Below are 26,644 nucleotides of genomic sequence, written 5' to 3'. Positions count from 1 at the left end.
AACGGTTTATGCCGTTATTAGGGTTTTTTTAATATTAGAAATGGATGGCTAGAGCTCAGCAGTGGCCTGTCGCCAGGTGTGGGCACAATCCAGGCTCTGCTACATGGGAGACCGTGCAGGTGTGAGGGGAGAGCCCACCGGTAAGTATTCACCCCTAACCGCCCTGTGAAGACCACCGCCACCACCCCGGGGACCCCCTGTACATCCCTCCATCCTGTCACCTGCCCCACTGTGGTGGAACTGATCGCGGGTCTCGGGGCCCCACGGGAAAAAGGAACGCAATAAATGGGGGAAAGTTACAAAAAAAAAAGTTTGCAGGAATATAAAAAAAAACAAGTTTAATAAATGTTAAATAATCACATCTGACAACATCAAAATGATAGAAAACATGCGGTAAATGTGGAAAGAGGGGAAAAAATATTGCAAGGCGAAATTTTGTCTGTTTTTTTTTTTTTAACGATCACTGCTTCCCCATTAAAAATGGCAAAAAAAGTGACAGCGCTCCAGTACAGGTGGGAGAATCGGACGCAGGACTCCGGGGTGACGGACGGGTCAGTAATGTGCGACCGCTGGCGGGAGAGCTGCTGGCCACCTTTGGAGGAGGCGCCATGTCTTCATGGTGGGATGACGCACATCTGACGTCACCGGGACCCCGGCTAGTTGAGAGAAGGGGTGCGAATACACGGGGGGGGGGGGGGTGAGGGGAGGTTGGCAGGCTTCTTGTCCAGCGGCCACAGACCCGACAGATCGCCGACTAGAGTCCTGCAAACCCAATCTCCCATCTCTACTCGCCACACACAAAAAAAAAAGTCAGCTAATTCGACAGAAAAAAAAAAGTTACAGTATGTGTTCCTAACTTTTTATTGTTAACCCCTTCATGACCCAGCCTATTTTGACCTTAATGACCTGGCCATTTTTGGCAATTCTGACCACTGTCCCTTTATGAGGTAATAACTCAGGAACGCTTCAACGGATCCTAGCGATTCTGAGATTGTTTTTTCGTGACATATTGGGCTTCATGTTAGTGGTAAACTTAGGTCAATAATGCTTGCATTTATTTGTGAAGAAAACGGAAATTTGGCGAAAATTTGGCAATTTTCACATTTTGAAATTTTTATTCCGTTAAACCAGAGAGTTATGTGACACAAAATAGTTAATAAATAACATTTCCCACATGTCTACTTTACATCAAAACAATTTTGGAAGCAAAAATTTTTTTTTGTTAGGAAGTTATAAGGGTTAAAAGTTGACCAGCGATTTCTCATTTTTACAACAAAATTTACAAAACCATTTTTTTTAGGGACCACGTCATATTTAAAGTCATTTTGAGGGGTGTACATAACAGAAAATACCCAAAAGTGGCACCATTCTAAACACTAGACCCCTCAAGGTGCTCAAAACCACATTCAAGAAGTTTATTAACCCTTTAAGTGCTTCACAGGAACTAAAGCAATGTGGAAGGAAAAAATTAACATTCAACTTTTTTTTGCAAAAAATTTACTTCAGAACCAATTTTTTTTATTTTCACAAGTGTTAAAAGAGAAAATCAACCACACAATTTGTTGAACAATTTCTCCTGAATACGCTGATACCCTATATGTGGGGGTAAACCACTTTTTCAGCACACGGCAGAGCTCGCAAGGGATGGAGCGCCGTTTGACTTTTTCAACGCAGAATTGGCTGGAATTCAGATCGGATGCCATGTCACGTTTGCAGAGCCTCTGATGTGCCTAAACAGTTGAAACCTCCAACAAGTGACCCCATTTTGGAAACTAGACCCATTAAGGAACTTATCTAGATGTGTGGTGAGCACTTTGAACCTTCAAGTGCTTCACAGAAGTTTATAACGTAGAGCCGTGAAAATAAAAAATCCATTTTTTTTTCCACAAAAATGATCTTTTCGCCCCCAAATATTTATTTTTACAAGGGTAACAGGAGAAATCATACCCGCACAGTTGGTTTGCGATTTGTCCTGAGTACGCCGATACCCCATATGTGGGGGGGAACGACTGTTTGGGCGCATGGGAGAGCTCGGAAGGGAAGGAGTGCCATTTTGGAATGCAGACTTTGATGGAATGGTCTGCGGGCATCATGTTGTGCTTGCAGAGCCCCTGATGGGCCTAAACAGTGGAAACCCCCCACAAGTGACCCCATTTTGGAAACTAGACCCATTAAGGAACTTATCTAGATGTGTGGTGAGCACTTTGAACCTTCAAGTGCTTCACAGAAGTTTATAAACGCAGAGCCGTGAAAATAGTCTTTTTTTATTTCCACAAAAGTGATTTTTTAGACCCCAATTTTTAGACCCCCAAAGTTGGAAAATAGTGGAAACCCCTCAATTCTTGCTCCAACCCTAACCCTAATCCCAACCCTAACCCTAATTCTAGTTCGCCCTAACCCTAATTCTAACCCTAGTCGTGACCCTAGCCCTAACCCTAACCCTAGCCCTAACCCTACCCCTAATGGAAAACTGAAAAAAAAAATATTTTCTTTATTTCATTATATTGGCCTATATAAGGGAGTGATAAACAGGGGGGGTTATGTACTATTTTTTTTATTTTGATCACTATGATCGTTTATCATAGTGATCAAAATAATGAATGGAATCTGCCAGCCGGAGCCAGCAGATTCCCGGCGGGCACACTGCGCATGCGCCCGCCATTTTCAAGATGGCGGCGCCCATCGGAGGATGCCGGCGGGACGTGGGACCACCGGGAGGGGACGGAGGGCCACGGAGAGGTACCAGGGGGGGATCGGGGGACCCTATTTCTCTCTCCTCTCATGTGCGATCACATCAGAGGAGAGAGAAATTAAATGTAAAATCGCGGCTTTTTTTTTTTTGTGGTTGCCGTTATAGGGTTAATAACGGCGATCGCAAAAGTGGGGGTCGGTAAAAACCGACCGATTCATGTTCTCTGGGGTCTCGGCTACCCCTGGCAGCCGAGACCCCGGAGAAAATCCGACACTGGGGGGCGCTATTCACTTAAATCACAGCGCCGTGAATTAACGGCGCTGTGGTTTTAGTACCCTTAATTACCGCCGTTAAAAGGCGTATCGGCGGTCGTTAAGGGGTTAAAGATGTACGAGTTACTCTCCGCACCACTGTGTAATGTACACAAAGTTGCATTCTGTAGTATTATAGCATGGAATAAACATGAAATATGAATTGCATTACTGCTCTGGAAAAGAGGGGAAAATAATGAATATTCTTAGCACATAAGGTGGCAAAATCATGTGGTGTGTGTATGCGCTCGGCATATCTACATCGCTCCTTAAGTCTGGCTTAGGCCGGGGTCACGCTTGCAAGTGTGATGCGAGCCTCTCGCATCAATACCTGGCCCTCGAACCTGAGTGTCCAGCTGCATGTATTTCTATGCAGTCGCACACTCCGGTCCCGAGTGCTGGGTATTGATGCGAGTTTCTTGCATTGTACTCGCAAGTCTGACCCCGGCCTTAAGGTACTGTCACACTTAGCGATCCCGACCAGCGATATGACGCGGTCAGGATCGCTGGTACATTGCTAAGTGGTCGCTAGTGAGCTGCCACACAGGCAGATCTCACCAGCGACATCGCTGGGGACGGGGGTCGCTACTTACCTGTCAGACGAGGCGATCCTGCGTCCTCCCGCCCGGCTCCACGCTCGTCGTCACAGCAGGAAGCGCCGCAGGAAGCTGACCACGAGAAACGGTCCAGGACGTTCTCGCGCGATCAGCGATAACCAGCGGAGGAGCCGGTCGTAGGTAAGTATCAGACACAGAGATATCGCTAGCAATTTTGCTATAACGTCACTAGTTATAGCGATATTGCTAGCGATATCTCTTAGTGTGACAGGCCCTTTAGACCGAGGCCTTTTTCACACACCGTTCTCCCATCGGAAGATCTGAGCTAGCGGCTTGATAAGTGGTCAGCCCTGGTGTTTCAACCCAAAAATGGATTAATAGAAACTGCCCTAAAAATAGTCTCCCCCCCCCCCCCCAACTTAGATATTATTTTAGTATGCAAAGAAAAAAAGATGAAATCTGCCTTAACGCTGCTGTTCCACTTTGACGATATCTTGATTCCACAGCCAGTCACTAGCTGCAGCGGTCAGTTGTATTTTTGGTTTGCTAGCGAAACGGGCAGCATGTCGACTATTGGTAGCTGTGTGTGAATTTCCTGGTGCACACGACTGATTTTAAATACTGACCCCGCAGCAGAGAACGAGCCCCTGTGCATCCTTACTGGCCACTTCAGCACAGATCTGTCCCTGATTAGCCACAAGAGCTTAGTGGAAGCCAGAATTATACACTGCACCCCAATCCGCTGTAAAATCTTCTCACCTGCGGCGTTTGCCAGGGACTTGTTTGATGCTTAAATTTCCAGTTTGTGTGAAGACCCTTTATTGTGTCGGTATAGAGCCCCCCCCCAGGTGGTCGATATCCCCAGGGAGTCTCACCCTTCACATAGACTTCACCCCACTAACCTTGCTGCTAACTCCACGTCCTCTTTTTTTTTTTTTTTTTTCCTCCACAAATGCTGCTCCTCTCTGAACTTTTTTTTTTTTTTTTTTTTTTATAGTAACAGACCTCTCCAAAATAGCACCGGGTGCGTGCACAATTGCGAGTGTGTTACCATAATACTTGACCGTTTTTCTTCATTGAAGTCAGTGGAAGTTACGTAAATTCATGATTGACAGGTCCTGCAACGTTGAATTAACACAGCAGATCAAACCTGCAGCAGATTCCAGTAAGGCCTGGATCACACTTCCATTTTTTTAAATCCGTCCAAATCCGTCATTTTCCGTTAAAAAACGGATCCGCCATGTTTTTGGCGGATCCGTTTTTTTTCCCATAGACTTGCATTAGCGGCTACCGCATATCTGTCAAAAAAACGGATCCGTTAGCAGCAAGAAATGGATCCGTTTGGCGGACACAAAAAACGGATGTGTGAAACAGGGCTTACGGGCAAGTGTATGGTGCGAATAAAAAAACACCTGCTCGCCGTGCCACAAAAAGAAACCGTCACATCCCTCCATTGATGGAAACATTATAAAAAAACCAAAAAAAACAGATTTGAGTCTCAAAAAATGCTGTCACATCAGTTTTGAAAGATAGCTTTAGCTTATATTTGGAAACCCTGGTGACGGGAACCTTTTAATAGTACACCCTATGTTTGGTTCCTATGTATGGAGCAGGCTACATACTTGGCTTCTGCATTTTTGTACAGCGGCAGGAAAGGCTTTTCGGCTCCTGGTTCATCATCGTCTTTGCACCTTTTTATTCTGGAGTACAAATGATTCCAATAGTGACTTTTTTGTGTTTGCACCATATTTATTACTCACCTTGGTAACGTTACTTGGTTTTCTTCTGTTTTGGGTTTTCTGTATCCAGATGTTTTTAGCCTAATTCATTTTTGCGACTTTTGGAAATTTCTCAAACAAACTGGCGCCATTTTTGTCCAGTACCCCATTGAGGTGCAGAGAGGTTTTTTTTTTGTTTGGGGTTTTTTTTGGCACATTTGAAGTATAACATGCATCATGTGACTTTTTACTCTAAAAAAAAAAAATATATATATATTGGTTTTGTGCAAAATTCTTCTTCCTGCATGCGCCATTTTTGAACAATTTGTCACAACGAAGACCACAAGACACAGCAAAATGCAGCAAATGATGAGTCCGGGCCGTTCGTAGCTTCAGTTGGATATTTCTCTACTATCGGATAATGCACTCCGGTGTATGAGTGGCGTTTTGTGACACAGATTGTGTTTCTGACCATAATGTTTTGCAGATATTAGAAAGTTGGATTTGGAGGAACACTTGCCCCACCCAATTGTGGGAGCACACGAAGCGGCCATTGTCTTTTGTAACTGTCCTGTACCGCATGGGTTAATGAATGTGCATAATGTAAAGGAAAAATCTAGCTTTGTACCATACTGGATAGAAAAATATTAAAAAATGAGTCCTCTGAGATACCTTTTTAATGGCCAACTGAAAAGATGGTAGCCAAAAGCAAGCTCAGAAAATGGCTCCCTATTTGTTACCATCTTTTTAGTTGGCCATTAAAGGGCATCAACCACTAACGACTCACAGGTTTTAATATTTTTCCATATTTTTAAAGGGTAATTATCATCTTTTAACTCCTCACCAACTCCATGTTTTGCTAGGGCAGCAATTCGCTCCTTTGACGATTCAGACCAGTCGCATTGTCGTGCCTCTTGTCCAAACTGCACCCTCCCTGATGCTGCAGCTGCTTTCCCTTTCCAGCATCTGATGTTTCCCTATATTAAACCCTCCAAAAATAGAACTCCTTACTTATGGGTTTTTTGGTGGCATATTTTATTTCGGTCTGACGTGAAACATTGTGAACGAGGCACAGGAATCCTGGATGATGTGTGAGATCTGAGCCTCCATGCTGATTTCCCTGCTTCGGAATTGCACATCTGTCCCCAGAGTAAGGAGCTGCAGTATTAACCCCTGTAGTGCCAGCATCTTCTCAGTGCAGCTTCAGAAGGCATATTGTGGCAGGGACCTTGTAATAATATTGTTTGTCATGATGGAGCTGTTAAAGGGGTTGTTCAGAATAAGAAAAACCTGACTCCTTTCTTTCCGAGACCGTGTCACCCCTGTCAGTGGGTTGTGTCTGGCATCTCAACTCTGACCCATCAAAGTGAATCGAGCTGAGCTGCCATACGGTGGTGCACACTCCAGGTGAAAGTAAGCAGCCATGTTGTTTTTTTTTTTTTTTTCTCAAGGACAACCGCTTTAAGCATCCTGTACATTATGACTGTGTATAGATGATGCCAGCATTTGGACTCCTAGTGCATCCTACAAAGTTGAGGTCACTGTAAAGAGGTATTCCCATATTTCAAAGTTAGCCCCCCCCCCCCCCCATTCGTAGTATAAACCAAGGGCATAACTTATTCTCTGGGGGTCCGACCTTTGTGACAAATCCCTGTCTGAATAGGCCTGCAGGGCCCACGCCCGACCTCCATTGCATGGGGTTACCAGTAATGGCCAAGGACTGTGCTCTGCCATAGACTTTATTTCATAATGATCAAATATAAGAAGGAATTGACAGGATACGGGGACCTCTCTGTTTGGGGATTGGAGTCTTCTGGGAGGTGTAGTTTTCTGATTGGAAGCTAGTGGTAGAACCAATGGTTTTCTTACCTGTCCTTACTGGGCTGTCTGCTGTCATTTTAGGCTATGTGCACACGTAGATTTTGTTCCTGCTGATTTTTCCGTGCGGATTTGTAAATATCCACAGGTAAAATCTCAGGTCAAAACACCTGCGGTTTACCTGCGGATTAGCTTGTGGTTTCACACCTCTACAATGGAGAAGGTGTGAAACCGCTGCGGGTTCCGCACAAAGAATTGACATTCTGCGGATTTGAACCCGCAACATGTGCACAGCGTTTTTCAGTTTACCATTGAAAACAATGGTACTGTACAACGCAGCTAAATCTGCTGCAGAGCCTGAAACTCTGCGGATCCGCAGCAGAATCCGCACCGTGTGCACATAGCCTTACCGTTTTCTCTGCCGCAGAGCTCTGAATGTTGAGCCCTGTATAACCACACCCACTCCATTGATTGGCAGTCTTCTGCCTACGCACAGTGTACATAGAAAGCTGCCAATCAAATCGGGTGGGGGCGAGGGTACACAGAGCAGTTGACTAGGAGGCACCAGACACCGAGTCCTGTAGTAATAATATCCTGCTGATAAAACACTGATTTTCATTGAAACCAGAACACACAGCCTAGTAAGTATCACATTGCTGGAATTGGGGTCTCGGCCCCTACATCATGGCGCGGTCAGATTACAGAGCAAAAACCTTGTGACAGATTCCCTTAGTGACCACAGCATAAAAGGTTAAACAACCGTTCGGGGAAATCCCTCCACAAATAAGTGTGAAGGCCTCATTTATTTCCACTGTGGATGGTTTTGGCGCATGTACACTACTCAAAAAAATAAAGGGAATACTAAAATACCACATCCTAGATAACTCTGAAATATTCCAGTTGCAAATTTGTATTGATTGCATAGTGGATTGTGTTCAGAACTATAAAACATAACAATTGACAATGTAAATCAAAATGAATATCCCATGGAGGTCTGGATTTGAATGATACTCAAAATCAAAGTGGAAAATCAAAATACAGGCTGATCCAACTTCAGTGGAAATGCCTCATGACAAAGAAAATATGCTCAGTATTGTGTGTGGCCTCCACGTGCCTGTGTGACCTCCCTACTGTACAACGCCTGGGCATGCTCCTGATGAGGCAGCGGATTGTCTCCTGAGGGATCTCCTCCCAGACCTGGACTAAAGCATCCGCCAACTTCTGGACAGTCTGTGGTGCAACGTGACGTTTGTGGATGGAGCGAGACATAATGTCCCTGGTGTGTTCAATCTGATTCAGATCTGGGGAACAGTCGGGCCAGTCCATAGCTTCAATGCCTTCATCTTGCAGGAACTGCTGACACACTCCAGCCACATGAGGTCTGGCATTGTCCTCCATTAGGAGGAACACGGGGCCAACTGCACCAGCATATGGTCTCAAGGGGTCTGAGGATCTCCTCTCGGTACCTAATGGCAGTCAGGCTACCTCTGGCGAGCACATGGAGGGCTGTGCGGCCCTCCAAAGAAATGCCACCCCACACCATTACTGACCCACTGCCAAACCTGTCATGCTGAAGGATGTTGCAGGCAGCAAATCGCTCTCCACGGCGTCTCCAGACTCTGTCATGTGTTCAGTGTGAACCTGCTTTCATCTGTGGAGAGCACGGGGCACCAGTGGTGAATTTGCCAATCCTGGTGTTCTGTGGCAAATGCCATGCGTTCTGCACGGTGTTGGTCTGTGAGCATAACTCCCATCTGTGGACGTCGGGCCCTCAGACCATCCTCATGGAGTCGGATTCTAACCGTTTGTGCAGACACATGCACATTTGTGGCCTGCTGGAGGTCATTTTGCAGGGCTCTGGCAGTGCTCCTCCTGTTCCTCCTTGCACAAAGGCTGAGGTAGTGGTCCTGCTGCTGAGTTGTTGCCCTCCCACGGCCCCCTCCACATCTCCTGGTGTACTGGCCTGTCTCCTGGTAGCGCATCCAGTCTCTGGACACTACGCTGACAGACACAGCAAACCTTCTTGCCACAGCTCGCATTGCTGTGCCATCCTGGATGAGCTGCACTACCTGAGCCACTTGTGTGGGTTCTAGAGTCTGTCTCATGCTACCATAAGTGTGAAAGCACAACCAACATTCAAAAGTGACCAAAACATCAGCCATAAAGTATTGGTACTGAGATGTGGTCTGTGGTCCCCACCTGCAGAACCACTCCTTTATTGAAGGTGTCTTGATAATTGCCAATAATTTCCATCTGTTGTCTATTCCATTTGCACAACAGCATGTGAAATTGATTGTCAATCAGTGTTGCTTCCTAAGTGGACAGTTTGATTTCACAGAAGTTTGATTTACTTGGCGTTATGTTCTGTTGTTTAAGCGTTCCCTCTATTTTTTTGAGCAGTATTTGTACAAAGAGGTTTCCTGCTCAATGCAGCGGATGTAGCATTCAAACATAATGTGAATACCGCCTTGTAAGGCATGATACCGGTGACAGAAGCGTGGCTGGAGAGACGCGATGGCTCCTACCGTATAATACGTCTACATCCTTGTTTGTTGCAATGTTTGTAGGCCGGTGAGATGGACACGGCTCTGTCTGTGCAATGATGGGGCAAAATAAGTCTTTATAATGCCGCCATGACTTCTCTGAATAATCATGTTTCCGTCTTATTTTGGCAGGTCACTGAGTGGACGTCTTGGTTTTCTGGTCTCTTGAAAAGGTCAGTTTCCATATTTCCAGCTCTGTTCTGTCACATCACCGCCGACTATGTACTGAGGCTTTATAATCTGATCGCGGTGTCAGTGACTCGCTAATGCTCCGCGTCAAAGCGGTCAAGACCACCACCAATCTCCATTAATTCACCCCATAACATAACAACAGCTTCATTGTTCAGCAGTGAACTGGTTGTCGAACTAAAGCTGACCATACAGCTTAGATGGTGTTCCGACGGCAGCAACTTATCTGGAAATGCCCACCTGGAATTTAGGCAGGCTCGGTCAAGCAAGCATGGTTTCTCCATAAGGAAATGGGAATAAAAACCTATGGGACACCAGTTATGAATGGGTCACCGAGGAGGATAGCAGGCCCAGGCTAAGCCACAGAAAACCAGACAGGTTGGTAACTAAGCGGATTGCAGACCCCTGATCCTATCCACACAACTAGCAATAGCCGTGGAGCGTACCTACGATGATCCTAGATGCCTCGGCACAGCCAGAGAGCTAACTAAGCCTAAAGCAAGAAAGGGGAAATCTAAACTGCCCCAGAGCAGACCCCAAAGGAATAGATGGCCCCCAAACATATATTGTCGGTGAGACAAGATGAAAACACAAACGCAGATAGGAAAATAGACTGAGTAAATGATGGGGCCCACACTGACTAGACAGGACAGAAAAGGAAAGACACTGTCTGCAATCACGCAAAAATCCAACACGTCTGATGCACAAAAACACTGAAGTCGCACGACTTCGCCCCCCACTATATCAGCACTCTGGTATATTCTGAAAGCAAAGCAAAAAGAGACCAATATAACAGGGGACAAAACAAACTGGCACAAGCAGTAACATATGGGCGGTGATTCAGCACAGCCCCAGCCGGAGCTGGCTGACCCACACAAAGCAGAGATAAACAAAACCAGATCAAATGCAAACAGAATAGCAAATGAACCACTTAGCTGAAACATGCAGGGACAGAGCAGGAGACCTCAGACCTCTGAAGGCACAAGAAGAAAATCACCAGCAGGGATAGAGGGAGTCAGCGGTCTTAAATCCCCAAACCCCAGATCTCCAATCGTCATCCTCATTATCAGGTGGCAAGCCTCTGTCAATCAGATCAGCTTCACTACCTCCAGTAACCACCAGAGGGAGCCCAGAAAGAGAACTCGCAACCCCTCTGTCAATCTGACCAGCTCCACTACCTTCAGTAATAACCAGGGGGAGGCCAGAAAGAGAATTCACAACAGATACCCCTGTCGGTAGCTTACCTTGCTGGAGAACAGGAAGATTGGGCAGGTTGCAATCCGCCTTGTCCAACCATTCTTAACCCCTGACAACTGTCTTCAGAGGCATCTGTCCTCCATAGGGACTCATTGGGTGGGTGGGTGGGGGGGGGGGGGGGGGGAGTACACCGCAAGCAATACGTTATTGGCAGTGTCCCTCTGGATAGAAAAATTTCAGACTGCTGTGCTTTACTATTCAGCTGTACAAAAGGTATATAGACACTTACCTGCCGACACAGGCAAAAAAAGAGCACTCTTTTGCCCTCCATCTGGTAAATGATGGCATGCAAGAGTATTAAAGTAGACGTCAGGAAAAGTTCAGATGTGCAGAGATCAGCGGAGAGTGAAAGAGACCAGGGAGTATGGTACTGCAATCCAATAGATGTGATTAGCACAATACAGGTTGTCCCATACACAGTATATACTGCTTATCTGCAGAGTAAGTGATAAATCCATTTGATCGCTGGGGGGGGTCTGATCTCTGAAATCCACACCTTTGATTTCAAGAACTGGGATCCTAAAGTCCCCGTTTGGTGCTGTAGTGAGCATGTGCGACTGGTGTTTTCATGTACTATAGAAGTAGAGGTAACACATACCCCTTTTCCCTTACGTCCCTCCGGACAGCACCATGGAGGACGTCCTTCCTTGCCCTTTAGTGGGACAGGATCAGAGAGAGGTTAAAAGGCCCCTCCCACCTCCACCCTCCAGTGTTTTTCCTGTCTCGGCAGGGGACGGTTGTTTGAGAGGTTGCTCTTAGAGCGAAGATAGCCTGTGGACATCTATTGCTTTCCATTCCCCTGGCAGGTGGTCTGTGGCTGATTCCTCTCTGGGAGAGGTCCCTCAGCCGTCATTCGTTATACCAGACGGGATTGGGGGTCTCAGCCCTCTCTTCCCTGCTGTCAAGTGGACCGTGGCTGACACCTCTTGGAGAAGTTCCTCAGCCAGCCTGCATGATGGGCTCAGGGGGATCGTGCGGCGCGTCCAATCCTTCCCCCTGTCAAGGGGCCGAGGGCCGACACTCCCCGGTGGGGAGTCCCTCTGCCCCAGAGACCAGTCGAGCGGACGTGCTCCTGGGTTGAGCCGCTCCTCCCGGTGGGAGGCTCTCGGCTCGGACGCCGGCCGGCAAAACATGGCTATTTCCGGAAAACATGCAGTGGAGAAGGCCGCCGCGCCTCCGGCAACGTCAGCATAAGGTCGGCGTGCGTTCCACGGCAGAACGCGGAAGTGCAGAACGAGACAGGCAACAGCCTAGTTTCCTGGATCTCGTGGGGCACAGGAAAGGAAATCACTGGCAGTAATACAACATTCCTGACCGAACGCCACTTCCCTCCATGGTAGGCTCTCGGCGTTACCAGCTCCCCCTGTCTTTCTAGCAGGTGTGGAGCCAGCACAGGTGAGTGCACGCTGGAATGTTGTGTTCAGGGCCTGGCCTCTGGGTTAATACTAGCCTCATGCCTTGGTGCCAATGCTGGGCCTAGAGCCTCATGTGCTGAGATATGCTCCACATATAAGCAGCTAGGCCTTGGACCTCTAGGCTATAGTAAGGCCATTTGTCCAAGCTACATCTCATAATGGGACCTCAGTTAGTTGCAGACCAGGTCTGCACAGAGCCTTATGGCTGGACACATGGTGGAATGCAACACAGGGTCTCCAGGGAGTCTGCTCTCCACCTGAGTCTCATTAATTAGCTCCTTCAGGTGGCGCTGGTCTGACAATTGAGATATACTATTCAGAGCGAAGGTTTATCCGGATCTCTGATTGCTCTCTTGGAGGTAGCTGGGGACCTGGCCTCTTGTTTGGCACCTTCAAGCAGGGCCGTAATCCGTGCATCATATTACATCATAGGGGCATCGTTTTGTCTCTGTGCATCGTATCGCCGCTGAACATCGTGCCGCTGTGCACGACATATGGCCGCTGTGCACGACATATGGCCGCTGTGCACGACATATGGCCGCTGTGCACGACATATGGCCGCTGGGCACGACATATGGCCGCTGGGCACGACATATGGCCGCTGGGCACGATACACGGCCGCTGGGCACGATACACGGCCGCTGGGCACGATACACGGCCGCTGGGCACGATACACGGCCGCTGGGCACGATACACGGCCGCTGGGCACGATACACGGCCGCTGGGCACGATACACGGCCGCTGGGCACGATATGTTGCCGCCGTGCACCATACGACCGCCGTGCGCCATACTGCCTCATATGGCATCATTGTGCCTCATATGGCATCATTGTGCCTCATATGGCATCATTGTGCCTCATATGGCATCATTGTGCCTCATATGGCATCATTGTGCCTCATATGGCATCATTGTGCCTCATATGGCATCATTGTGCCTCATATGGCATCATTGTGCATCATATTGCATCATTGTGCATCATATTTCATCATTATGCTTCATATTTCGTCATTGTGCTTCATATGGCATCACTGTGCTTCATATGGCATCACTGTGCTTCAAATGGCATCACTGTGCTTCATATGGCATCACTGTGCTTCATATGGCATCACTGTGCTTCATATGGCATCACTGTGCATCATATTGTATCATTGTGCATCATATTGTATCATTGTGCATCATATTGTATCATTGTGCATCATATTGTATCATTGTGCATCATATTGTATCATTGTGCATCATATTGTATCATTGTGCATCATATTGTATCATTGTGCATCATATTGTATCATTGTGCATCATAGTACCTCTGTGCATCATATGGCGTCATAGTACTTTGGTACATCATACGTCATCATATGGCTTCATAGTGCCTTTGTACATCATGTGGCTTCATAGTTCCCTTGTTCATCAGACTGCATCAGGGGGCTGCATAGTGCCTCTGTTCACCATGCGGCATCATGGGACCTCTGTGCAGCGTATTCCACTATGTGGCTTCATAGTGCCTTTGTGCTGCAACATAGAGCTCTATAGTGTCTGTGCGTCATACTGCATCATATAGCTTCATAGTCCCTTGGTGCATCATATTGCATCATAAGCCTTCATAGTGGCTCTATGCATCAAGTTGCTTCATAGCGCCCAATAGTGTCTTGGCACATCATATTGCGTCATGGCGCTTCTGTACAGCATAAGGCTTCTGTGCATCATATGGCGTCATAAGGCTTTGGTACCCTTGCGCCTCAGGGGGTCATTTATGGGTCCTAATACCTCTGTGCTTCATAATACCTCGGGTGCTGTGGCTTTGGCCCTCTGGCTTAGACCTTCTGACTTGGGCATTTTTGTGGGCCACACCTTGTATGGTTGGCCTACCACTTGACATTTTGTCTCAGGCCCCAACTCTGGTCTTTGTGTTTCGGGCCTAGACCCAGTTTCGGTTGCTTCATTCTTGGCAGCTGGACTCGGCCAGACGAACAGTTATGCTTGAATTGGCCTAGTAACTTAGCATTTCTTCTATTTGGAACAGAACTCTAAAGTGAGTTACTGCCTTGAGGGCTAAAGGCAGGTCCCTCTCATAGTTAACTTTTAAAGCGAGACATACGTCTTTGGGGTTCATCCTTTAAGTGGACATAGCCTGGGTGCAGAAAATCCCATAAGGTGAGAGGAAACAATTCTTCCCGACTCCACATAGAGCAGTCGGACTGGTTTCCTTGATAGAGACCCGTTAGGCAGATTCTTGTCCTATAAATCAGTTGTATTATGTTTACCAGGGGTGGCATCACTACTTTTTGTACCTGGTGGCGGTTCAGCAGCCCTGCATCAGGTGCCAGAGGATCCCATACTCGCTGCTCTTACGGGAGTCAGGGCTCCTAAGGTAAAGAAGCGGTATCCATGACTCTTGCAGTCGAGAACCCATAGCCCATCTGCCTCGCAGTAGTCAATCCCCTCTGCGATGGGAGGAAACCTACTTCCCTCTAGTTAAAGAGTGTGGTTCCTCGCACCATAGCAGTCAGGGGTATAAATATCTCTAAGAAGATTGCCTTTTAGGATATAACATATGAATAAGTTGACACATTTACAGTGTTTGGGCTAATGACTTGTATAGAAGCGCACACACACTTACTCTCCTCAGTTCCAAAGTCCAGACTCCCGTGTCTAACATCAGTAAGGCTGGTTTCACATTTGCGGTTTTTTTCGCGGTATTTTAGCGCTAAATAGCGCATGCGGTTTTTTTCCCTATACTTTGCATGGGATGCGCTTATGTGCGTATACACATGCGTTTGTACGCGTTTGTACGCGCATGCGTTTTTTTGCGGTATGCGCTCGGGCGCACAAAATGCAACCTGTTGCATTTTTTGTGCGTCCGACTTGCCTCAAAAAAACGCATGCGCGCGCAATGCGTTTTTTTACAGCAAGACACCCATTATAAGTCTATGGTGAGCATATGTGCGCATTGGCATGCTTATGTATGCGTTTTTTTGCACATGCGTTTTTTTTTTTTACCATTAGTTTAGACAATGGAATTTAGGGGTTTGGGTTAGAGTTAGGGTTAGTTAAGGGGGGTTAGGGTCAGGGTTAGGATCAGGGTATGGTTTGGTTAAGGGTTAGGGTTAGGATCAGGGTATGGTTTGGTTAGGGTTGGGGTATGGTTTGGTTAAGGGTTAGGGTCAGGGTCAAGGTTAGGGTTAGGATCAGGGTATGGTTTGGTTAAGGGTTAGGGTCAGGGTTAGGGTATGGTTTGGTTAAGGGTTAGGGTCAGGGTCAAGGTTAGGGTTAGGATCAGGGTATGGTTTGTTTAAGGGTTAGGGTATGGTTTGGTTAAGGGTTAGGGTCAGGGTTAGGGTATGGTTTGGTTAAGGGTTAGGGTTAGGCTTAGGGTCATGGTTAGTTAGGGTTTAGGGTTTGGGTTAGGGTTAAGTATGGCTTGGTTAAGGGTTAGGGTCAGGGTCAGGGTTAGGGTTAGGTTTAGGGTCAGGGTTAGTTAGGGTTTAGGGTTTGGGTTAGGGTTAAGTATGGTTTGGTTAAGGGTTAGGGTTAGGGAATGGTTTGGTTAAGGGTTAGGGTCAGGGTCAAGGTTAGGGTTAGGATCAGGGTATGGTTTGGTTAAAGGTTAGGGTTAGGGTATGGTTTGGTTAAGGGTTAGGGTCAGGGTTAGGGTATGGTTTGGTTAAGGGTTAGGGTTAGGGTCAGGGTTAGGGTTAGGTTTAGGGTCAGGGTTAGTTAGGGTTTAGGGTTTGGGTTAGGGTTAAGTATGGTTTGGGTCAGGGTTAGGGTTAGTAAAGTCATGGTTTGGGTTAGTGTGAGGGCCACCTAATGTTTGGAAAAAACGCAAACGCGGTAAAAACGCATGCAAACGCATAAAAACGCTGCGTTTTTTTTCATGCATGCTCATAAAAATGCTTGAAAAAAAACGCAGCAGTTGTATGCTTTTGTATGCGTTTTTTCAATGCGTTTTTTTGCGGGAAAAACGCGCTGCAAAAAAAAGCAAGTGTGAAACTAGCCTAAAACAGGCGTGAGGATCCACATTTCCCTTTCAATGCTTCTAATGAAAAGCCAATGTTGGTAAGTGGCAGGAGAGGTTACCTGCCAGATGGAGTATTTCCTTAGTCTTAAATAATAGCCAACCCTTTCTTGAGGTTAAGACATGTAAAGGATTCAGAATACACAGGACCTCCTGGATGAGTAGGGTACAGACGTCTCAATACTCCTCTATTTTCCATGTACTGTTATTGCTCTGATCTGCCAGCGGAGCAGGGTCTCTGGCCTGCAGGTTTCCTTGTAGTATGGTAAGGTGGTCTCTAGCCAAGATTTAAGCCGAGCCCAGGAGGACCGACGAAGGAACTATCCTGTGTTATAAGCACATACAGCGAATTAACGGTCTGTACAGTCCTCTTTGTATTATGGCTGTGGTTATCACCATACCTTTTGCTGGGCAATAAGGTTTTAATCCTATTTCTGTGACTGCGGTGTTCATAAGTATCTATCACAATAACTGTAATTCACTGCGGTTCATTAGTGGTATTGGGGTGTAACAGGTTGTTCCACTGCAAATCTTGTTGCCACATTCATACTGAAATTGGCCATTATAGACATATATCAGACACTCACTGCGGTGATTACCTTTGTAGATCCCTTTCGATATCTATATTTCTTCTCATCTTATAGATAATGTCTGGATCTAGCCTGGTTCTTACCTAGAACTTTGATCTGGGGGCTTCTGTACCCACCCTGAGACCTTTGCTTTGGTATTCTCCATGGTGCTGTCCGGAGGGACGTAAGGGAAAAAGGGAATTAGACCTACCGGTAATTCTGTTTCCTGTAGTCCCTCAGGACAGCACCCTTAGTTCCCTCCCTTATGTTTGTCTTTAGGCTTACATGGAATCGATCGGCAGATTGTTAATCCATCAGGTCATCGTGGCTCGAGATGGGGATGGAGCCGCTAAAGGGTCTTACAGACGCGTTTGTAAGGGCGTGTTTAGACCATTTCCATCCATCCTCGGTGGTGCTTTGAAAAAACACTGGAGGGTGGAGGTGGGAGGGGCCTTTTAACCTCTCTCTGATCCTGTCCCACTAAAGGGCAAGGAAGGACGTCCTCCATGGTGCTGTCCTGTGGGACTACAGGAAACAGAATTACCGGTAGGTCTAATTCCCTTTTTCTCGATCATTGAGGCTCTTGGTACCCAACCACCCGAAGCAACCATACATCTCCCCTCTATCCTGCGCTTTGGTGATGAATGTACTCTACACAGTGCTGCACTGCCCTACATCTCATCCCTTATCTATAACAACTTACCTGTTATCTCCATAGTGCTGCACCACTTTACATCTCATCTGTCTACCACCCTACCCTTCCTCTCCACAGTGCTGCACCATCCCATATCTCATGCCTCGTCTGTCTACCACCCTGCCCTTCCTCTCCACAGTGCTGCACCACCCTACATCTCATCCCTCGTCTGTCTACCACCCTACCCTTACTCTCCACAGTGCTACAACACCCTACATCTCATCCCTGATATCTAACAACTTACCTGTTTTCTCCATAGTGCTGCACCACCCTACATGTCCTCCCTCATCTGTTTCACGCTACTCATTCTCTCTACAGTACTGCACCGCCCTTCATCTCCACACTTGTCTGTCTACCACTCCACCCTTCCTCTCCAGTGCTATACCGATCTACATCTTCTCACTCATTTGTCTACCATCCTACCCTTGCTTTCTACAGTGCCACACCACCCTACATCTCATTCTTCTACCACCCTACTCATGCCTTCTACAGTGCTGCACAGCCCTACATCTCCTCACTCGTCTGTCTTCCACCCTACTCTTGCTTTCTACAGTTCCACACCACCCTACAGCTCCTCTCTCGTTTACCACCCTACCTACCCATGCCCTCTACAGTGCTGCACAGCCCTACATCTCATTTGTCTGTCTTTCGCCCTACTCTTGCTTTCTACAGTGCCACACCACCCTACATCTCTCGTTTACCACCCTACCCATGCCCTCTACAGTGCTGCATTTTCACCCTACTCTTGCTTTCTACAGTGCCACACCACCCTACATCTCTCGTTTACCACCCTACCCATGCCCTCTACAGTGCTGCACAGCCCTACATCTCCTCACTCGTCTGTCTTCCACCCTACCCTTGCTTTCTACAGTGCTGTACCGCTCTTCATCTCCGTCTTCATCTGTCTAGATCCTTCCTGTGCTCCCCACAGTGCTGCACCTGTCTTCATGTCCTCTCTCATCTGTCTACCACCTCCCTGTCCTCTACATTCTGATATTGATCTAAGACTAACATCCTTTATAATATGAACCTCTCTGCTGCCTCCAATACTTAGCTTGTGCTGCACCTGTTCTCTGGAATGCACTTCTGCAGAAAATCCAGTTAATTCCTAATATCCACAGTTTTAAGTGTGGCCTAAAATCACACCTTTATAGACAGGTCTATCATATCGCCTCACTAATATAAATTTAGCTCTCCTTTCCTACTTTTTCCTCAGAATCTAACCCCTCTTAATTGTTTCGAGACCCTCCATATACTCGGTAAACCTTTTATATCTGGACATATGCAGACTCTGGCTGGTGACCGTTTCAGTCAGATTTATGTGTATAGCGTTACTCAGTATAAAGATGGCCGGACCGCACAATACAAGCGCTTATTAGCTTAGTGTCCTCTTTATTTCCTTACTAGCTGAAGAACCTGGCGCTGCCCGGGCATAGTAACTAACTACGGTTAGATATATATATATATATATATATATATATATATATATATATATAGTGTGTGTGGAGCCCCGCCCACTCCGCATAGCCACATTTACTATAATCCACTCTTAATTGTCTGACCAAGAAGAGTAGAGACCACTCCTCTCTGCTTCACACCTGACTGCACTTAGTTGTACATATATTGCAGAGCACAAGTCTGCATAAAGACTTCAGTCTGCAGTGTGATTTCTAGAAGTGTGTTCTAGAAGTGTGAAGATTAATTTAAGAATTAAAACCAGAATTGAACCAGAAGGGAACTGAAGGTAACTGTACACAGTCACTGTAAACAATGTTTCTGTTTGTTTTCACCCCTATAATCCTTCACCTTCTGCTAATTCCCCTAATCCCTACTCCTAGTAAGGAACTGTTCATCTCTTCTTCAATCCTCCCCATCCAACTCACCTCCGCCTCAAAACTGTTCCTTAACATACAATCCTCTGTCTCCAAACACAGACAGCCCCCTCATTCCCTCTCCTGCTCCCACCTGCTAACACTTTCTCTGCTCCTTCTCACTGCTGGTGATATCTCCCCAAATCCTGGTCCTCCTCACCACATTCCCACAGTCATTTCTACCTCCCATCCACACTCTATCACAACCTTCCGTAACCTCTCCAACCTTATACCGATTCACCCAGCCCCCGCTTCCCCAGTCCCACTAACAGGAGCTCTGTGGAACGCTCGCTCTGTCTGCAACAAGCTTTCCTACATCCATGATCTTTTTGTTACTACCAAACTTTCCTTCCTCGCCATCACCGAAACCTGGCTCACCCCTTCTGACACAGCCTCTCCTGCTGCACTTTCATATGGTGGCTTCCACCTTTCTCACACCCCCCGCCCCAGCAGCAATCATGGCGGAGGAGTTGGTTTTCTCCAGTCAGATACCTGCTCCTTCACCCCAATCCCACTACCACCCTCTGTTACCCTCCCTTCCTTTGAGGTGCACTCTGTGCGCATCTACTCCCCCTCCAACTGGCTGTCATCTACCGCCCCCCAGGGCCAGCCACCACCTTCTTTGACCACTTCACCACCTGGTTACTTCATTTCCTTTCCGCGGACATCCCTACTATCATCATGGGCGACTTCAACATCCCCATTGACACTTCCCTCTCAGCTGCCACTAAACTCCTATCTCTCACTTCCTCCTTCGGCCTCACTCAATGGTCTTCTACAGCCACCCACAAAGATGGCCACACACTGGACCTCATCTTCACCCGCCTCTGCTCCCTATCTAACCTCTCTAACTCACCTCTTCCTCTCTCTGACCACAACCTTCTCACATTCTCTTCCCTCTTCACTCCATGTCTACAATCCCCACCCCACAAACTCTCACACCCTCGCAGAAATCTTAAACACCTTGACCTACACTCATTCTCTGAATCCCTTCTCCCTCTCACAGATATAAGTTCCTTACACAATGCGGATGACGCTGCCGCTCTAAATAACACCACAATAGCTGTAGCTTTGGAATCCGCTGCACCACTTACACATACCAAAGCTCGCAAAATCAACAGACAGCCCTGGCACACCAGCTTGACCAAAGAGCTGAGGCGAGCTTCCAGGGCTGCTGAGCGCAGATGGAAAAGATCCCACTCCAACGAGCACTTCATCGCATTCAAACAGTCCCTCACTACTTTCAAGACCACACTCGCCACAGCTAAACAAACCTACTTCTCATCTCTCATATCCTCCCTGTCTCACAACCCTAAACAGTTATTCAACACCTTCAATTCTCTCCTCCGCCCCCAGCACCTCCTCCCTCCCCACTCATCTCAGCTGAAGACTTTGCCTCATTTTTCAAGCAGAAGATTGATAACATCAGAGAAAGTTTTGGTCAACAACCCCCAGAACTCTTCCTCCCGACTTCCCAGCCCTCCACCTTCAAAACCAACTTCTCCACCATTACAGAAGATCGACTCTCCACTCTAGTCTCAAGATCACATCTCACCACCTGTGCACTCGACCCGATCCCATCCCACTTCATACCAAACCTCACCACAGTCTTCAACCCAACCCTAACCCATCTCTTCAACCTATCACTAACAACTGGTGTTTTCCCCTCAAGCTTTAAACATGCCTCCATCACACCTATCCTCAAAACACGTCTACCTTGAACTGTCCTCCCATCTCTCTTCTTGCTCCCTCTTCGACCGCTTACAATCTGGCTTCCGGTCACACCACTCCACTGAAACTGCCCTTACTAAGGTCACCAATGACCTCTTAACCGCCAAGAGCAAGCGACACTACTGTCCTCCTCCTCCTGGACCTGTTGGCTGCCTTTGACACAGTGGACCATTCCCTATTATTACAGACCCTCTCATCCCTCGGCATCACAGACTTGGCCCTATCCTGGATCTCATCATACCTAACAGACCGGACATTCAGCGTCTCCCACTCACACACCACCTCCTCACCTCGCCCCCTATCTGTCGGAGTCCCACAAGGTTCAGTCCTTGGGCCCCTGCTGTTCTCTATTTACACCTTTGGCCTGGGACAGCTCATAGAATCTCATGGCTTTCAGTATCATCTCTACGCTGATGACACACAGATCTACATCTCTGGACCAGATATCACCTCCCTAATAACCAGAATCCCTCAATGTCTGTCCACTATTTCATCCTTCTTCTCCGCTAGATTTCTGAAACTCAACATGGACAAAACAAAATTCATCATCTTTCCCCCATCTCACGTGACCCCCCCTACGAACCTATCAATTACAGTAAATGACTGCCCACTCTCCCCAGTCCCACAAGCTCGCTGCCTCGGAGTAATCCTTGATGCTAATCTCTCCTTCAAACCAGATATCCAAGCCCTTTCCACTTCCTGCCGACTTCAACTCAAAAATATTTCACGAATCCGTTCATTCCTCACCCAAGAATCTGCAAAAACCCTAGTCCATGCCCTCATCATCTCTCGCCTTGACTACTGCAACCTCCTGCTCTGTGGCCTCCCCTCAAACACTCTCGCACCCCTCCAATCTATTCTAAACTCTGCTGCCCGACTAATCCACCTGTCCCCCCGCTATTCCCCAGCATCTCCCCTCTGTCAATCCCTTCACTGGCTCCCAATTGCCCAGAGACTCCATTACAAAACCCTAACCATGACATACAAAGCCATCCACAACCTGTCTCCTCCATACATCTGTGACCTCGTCTCCCGGTTCTTTCCTGCACGCAACCTCCGATCCTCACAAGATCTCCTTCTCTACTCCCCTCTTATCTCCTCTTCCCACAATCGCATACAAGATTTCTCTCGCGCATCACCCCTACTCTGGAACTCTCTACCACAACACATCAGACTCTCACCTACCATCGAAACCTTCAAAAAGAGCCTGAAGACCCACCTCTTCCGACAAGCCTACAACCTGCAGTAACCACCGATCGACCAAACCGCTGCACGAACAGCTCTACCTTCGCCTACTGTATTATCACCCATCCCTTGTAGCTTGTGAGCCCTCGCGGGCAGGGTCCTCTCTCCTCCTGTACCAGTTATGATTTGTATTGTTTAAGATTATTGTACTTGTTTTTATGTATACCCCTCCTTACATGTAAAGCGCCATGGAATAAATGGCGCTATAACAATAAAAAATAATAATAAATAATATTCCACATTATCCCGTCAGCCAGAGCCACCGGACTACTACCCCTAATATCCCACATCATCCCGTCAGCCAGATCCACCGGACTACTACCCCTAATATCCCACATCATCCCATCAGCCAGATCCACCGGACAACTACCCCTAATATCCCACATCATCCCATCAGCCAGAGCCACCGGACTACTACCCCTAATATCCCACATCATCCCATCAGCCAGATCCACCGGACAACTACCCCTAATATCCCACATCATCCCATCAGCCAGAGCCACCGGACTACTACCCCTAATATCCCACATCATCCCATCAGCCAGATCCACCGGACAACTACCCCTAATATCCCACATCATCCCATCAGCCAGAGCCACCGGACTACTACCCCTAATATCCCACATCATCCCGTCAGCCTGGGGTCAGAACCACAGAGCTGGGTGGATTTGCCCTAACTTCCATACCGGGAATCGCTTTAAGCGAGGCCTAGGGTCAAAATCAAAGCCCTGGATGGATTTGCTCTGACTTCCATACCAATGATCCCATTAAGAGGGAAGATGTGCCTATGAGATGGAGGATGTGTGATGGGGATATAGGCACGGGGGGGGGGGGGGGGATTCATTGCTGTCATGTACTCACTGCTTTCTGGGGGACAGACGATGGCTGGGAGCTTATGTTCCATAGGAAGCTAGATTTCTCCCACCACGTCAATGTCTGCTGAGGTTTTGTCAAGTGGGAAAACTTGCGCATAGCAACCAATCACAACTCAGCTTCTTTTAACCAGCTCTGGTGAAATGAGAGATGCTTGGTGATTGGTTGCAAGGAAAACTGTTGCTCATTGCAACCAATCACAACTCGGCTTTGAACAGCTCTGGTGAAATGAAAGATGCTTTGTGATTGGTTGGTGATACACACACATTCTCTTTTATATATAGAGATAGATGGTAAGCTCTTGGGAGCGGCACCCTGGCTCCTCCTGTCATATGTTAAGAAGCGACACCCTTGATGATCAAGGAGTTAAGAAAAAGAAATGGCAAAGAAACACATGCACCACTTTTTTTTTTTTTTTTTTTTTGCTTAATCAGAATAAATTTAGTTTGGTAAATTTCCCCTAATATTGATGTCCTGTCCTTTCACGATATGGATGTCCTCCTCTCCTTTCATGACATGGAAGACCCCTCCTTTTCTACAGTGCTTTCAGAACCCCGTTATCGGGAGCGGTCGGGGTCCTGACTGATTCATAAATCATCTTAGGATAGGTGATAACTTGTGTGTTTATCGTTCATTTGACGTGTGGTTGTCTCTAATGTCCCCGTCTTCTCTTCCAGGTGTTGATGATCATTCTAGTAAGATCTTGGACTTTTCTCTGTAATTGTCGCTGTCTGAGAAGCACTGCACTCTGAGGAGCGGAGTCCTATTCTTTCTGCACTCTTTATGGTGTCTTTATCACTCTTTTTTGTCTAACTTGTTTTTCAAGACCACCATGAGCTCTGTAAGTATTATCGTGCGTGTCCTAGTGAAATATATGTATTTTAACACAGACAGCTGTATCTATAGGTAGTGTATCATGTGAAACCCTCGACTATAGAAACAACTAAGCCTGTATATAATTGGCAGTGTATAGTAATTGTGGTTGGCCTTGAAGTGGTGGAGGAGCTTGTGCACGTGAGGTTTCCTGCCCTTGTGCTCCCTCCAGGTCTCATATTTGATGCGGCTTTTCCCTTGTGCTTATAAGAAAGGGTAAAATATGGTATTGCTTCCCACTACGTAACTTATCGAAAATCCATATGGGGAGTCCCTCTTTACTTTGATGCTCTCCACCATGCCTTGGAACTTTTTTCATTGTAGAAAAAGATTGTCATAGAGGTTATCTGAAACTGTACGGAGACTGTGTTCTCCATGCTCTTGGTAAATGGGCAAAATGAGAGCGTGATTGCATCTTGAGATGTTATTCTATTCAACTCTTTCATTTTGCTTTACCCCCCCTTCATTTTTTTTTTTTTTCTTAGGGTCAGAGAAAACGTAAAGCACCAGCGGTGGGTAAGTCACGATTGTCGCAGAGAAGGAGGAGAGGCGCAAGTACGACCAGCTCAATGGCAGCGGAGACTGATCCCATCGAAGTAGAGGAAGGCGGTACATCCAGCTTACTAATCTCACATTTCTTATGTTTTCTTCACATTTGATCAGTCTTATGTCGTTATAATGCTCAAGTTGCTGTGGTAGCCTTTTCAGGAAACTTAAGTTATGTGTTTTCCAGGCAGGAAAAGTGGAACTTTTGTATTAAGGCCCAATATAGTTTTAGTAGAAAATGTGATTAAAGAGTTTATCTAGGACTTTGGGGTTTTGTCCCACCTCCCATATGGGGCTAAGAACTTACCCTGTAACGTTCTCTCCCAGCGCAGAACAGTCACAGACCGCTCCTGACGGTCAATTCTGCTGCTTACGGTTAATTCACGTCTACAGAACAGCTACTTCACTTCCACTCTGCTCTGTCATCCGGGCATCACTTCTAACGTCATGCTGATTGACAATTGGCTCCCCTCAGTTAGGCAGCAAGTAGCTGGCTGTCAGTCAGCATGATGCTAGCAGTGACGCCTGTCAACACAGCATAAGAGGAAGAGCTGCTCTGTTGACAGGTCAAAGGAAGCCAGAGAATCGCTGCCTGAGCCAGGAGAGATCATTGCAGGGCAGAACAGGCAGGTATTTAGCAACAACTTGCTGGTAAGTTCTTAGCCTCGTAGGAAAGAAAAAGTGCCCAAGAACCCCCTTTAAAATGTGAGAAAAACCCTCAGACTTCAGCTATAGACTTTGCTAACGATGATGCAGTTGTCGTGTACCTAGCCCTACAAACCAGTCTATTTCCAGGCACTCATTAGTTATTCCATAAGCTCATTTTTTAAAAAGTCTTAGGTTGTGTTTTTTTTTTTTTTTTTTTTTTTTTTTTTTTTCTCCATAATTTTTTTTTTTTTTTTTGTTTTAAAGCTTGGATGATAATGCAGAAATTAGTCTACATAGTCTTTTCTGGCAGTCCAAAATCTCTAGTGCATGGCAACGTCTCGTGAAATAACTCACCTGAGTACACTTTAAAGACTTTGCCACAAACCTTTGAGTTATGAAAAGTGCGGATATTTGATTTTAGACAAGATAATTTATCTCTTTGAACAGGAGAAGACGTCGTCGATCTGACATGTGAATCGTCTTTCGAACCAGTGGTTGTCGACCTGACGCACAATGTCGACCAAACGCTCAATGACTCGGTGGTGGTAAGTGCTCCCTTACTCACAAATACGCTGTATGGGCTAATTCTCACCTCCATTGTTAAGTTTCATCTTTATTGCAGGGTTTTTGTGACCCAGAGTCTCCTCTTCTTAGGAATAGTCGCCATATGAACAAAACTATTGTGCCCCCTCCACATTACTCCTACAGGAGCTTTTGTCATCCCATTCTAAACTACTGTGGGAATTTTTGCCCCTTTATCCAGAAGAATATTTGTGAGGATGGGCTCACAATCTCCATTCTACTTCTTCCCAAAGGTGTTGTATTGGGCTGAGGTCTGGTTTCTGTGTCGCCGGTCATTTTCCTGCCATGTCAGTATGGATCTTGTGCACTGGGCACCTTCATGGGAAATTGAGCTGTGCCTTCCCCAAACTGTTCCCACAAAGCTGGAGGCTACAATTTTCCGCAATGTCTTATATTGAAGTACTAAGATTTCCCCCATAGTATTATCCTCCACCACCAAACTGTACAGCGGGGACAGAGCAGTCAGGAGGGTAACGATCTCGTATTCACCAATTCC

At 46.8% G+C, this 26,644-nt stretch overlaps 1 protein-coding gene across 5 annotated transcripts in view; it reads left to right on the top strand.

Annotated features, from left to right (window-relative positions):
- The window catches only part of RNF4 (ring finger protein 4), a 137,880-nt gene that overhangs the window by 64,051 nt on the left and 47,185 nt on the right, over positions 1-26,644 (top strand). For 3 of the 5 annotated variants that reach the window (XR_012231943.1, XR_012231945.1, XR_012231944.1), the window contains exons 4-5: positions 9,772-9,812; positions 24,177-24,336. Coding sequence is in view for 1 of the 5 variants with exons in the window: in XM_073574467.1 (XP_073430568.1) it covers positions 24,177-24,194; positions 24,858-24,981; positions 26,014-26,115 (244 nt within the window). In the remaining 4 variants the exon portion in view is untranslated. Of the gene's footprint in view, positions 1-9,771; positions 9,813-24,176; positions 24,337-24,857; positions 24,982-26,013; positions 26,116-26,644 lie in introns of those variants that run through there. The other 2 variants (XM_073574467.1, XR_012231946.1) reach the window with 2 other exon arrangements.

Source organism: Dendrobates tinctorius, unplaced genomic scaffold (assembly GCF_039654945.1).
Source record: "Dendrobates tinctorius isolate UK_male_01 unplaced genomic scaffold, ASM3965494v1 ptg000039l, whole genome shotgun sequence".
Taxonomy (NCBI): domain Eukaryota; kingdom Metazoa; phylum Chordata; class Amphibia; order Anura; family Dendrobatidae; genus Dendrobates; species Dendrobates tinctorius.
This window is presented reverse-complemented; position numbering and strand designations above follow the sequence as displayed.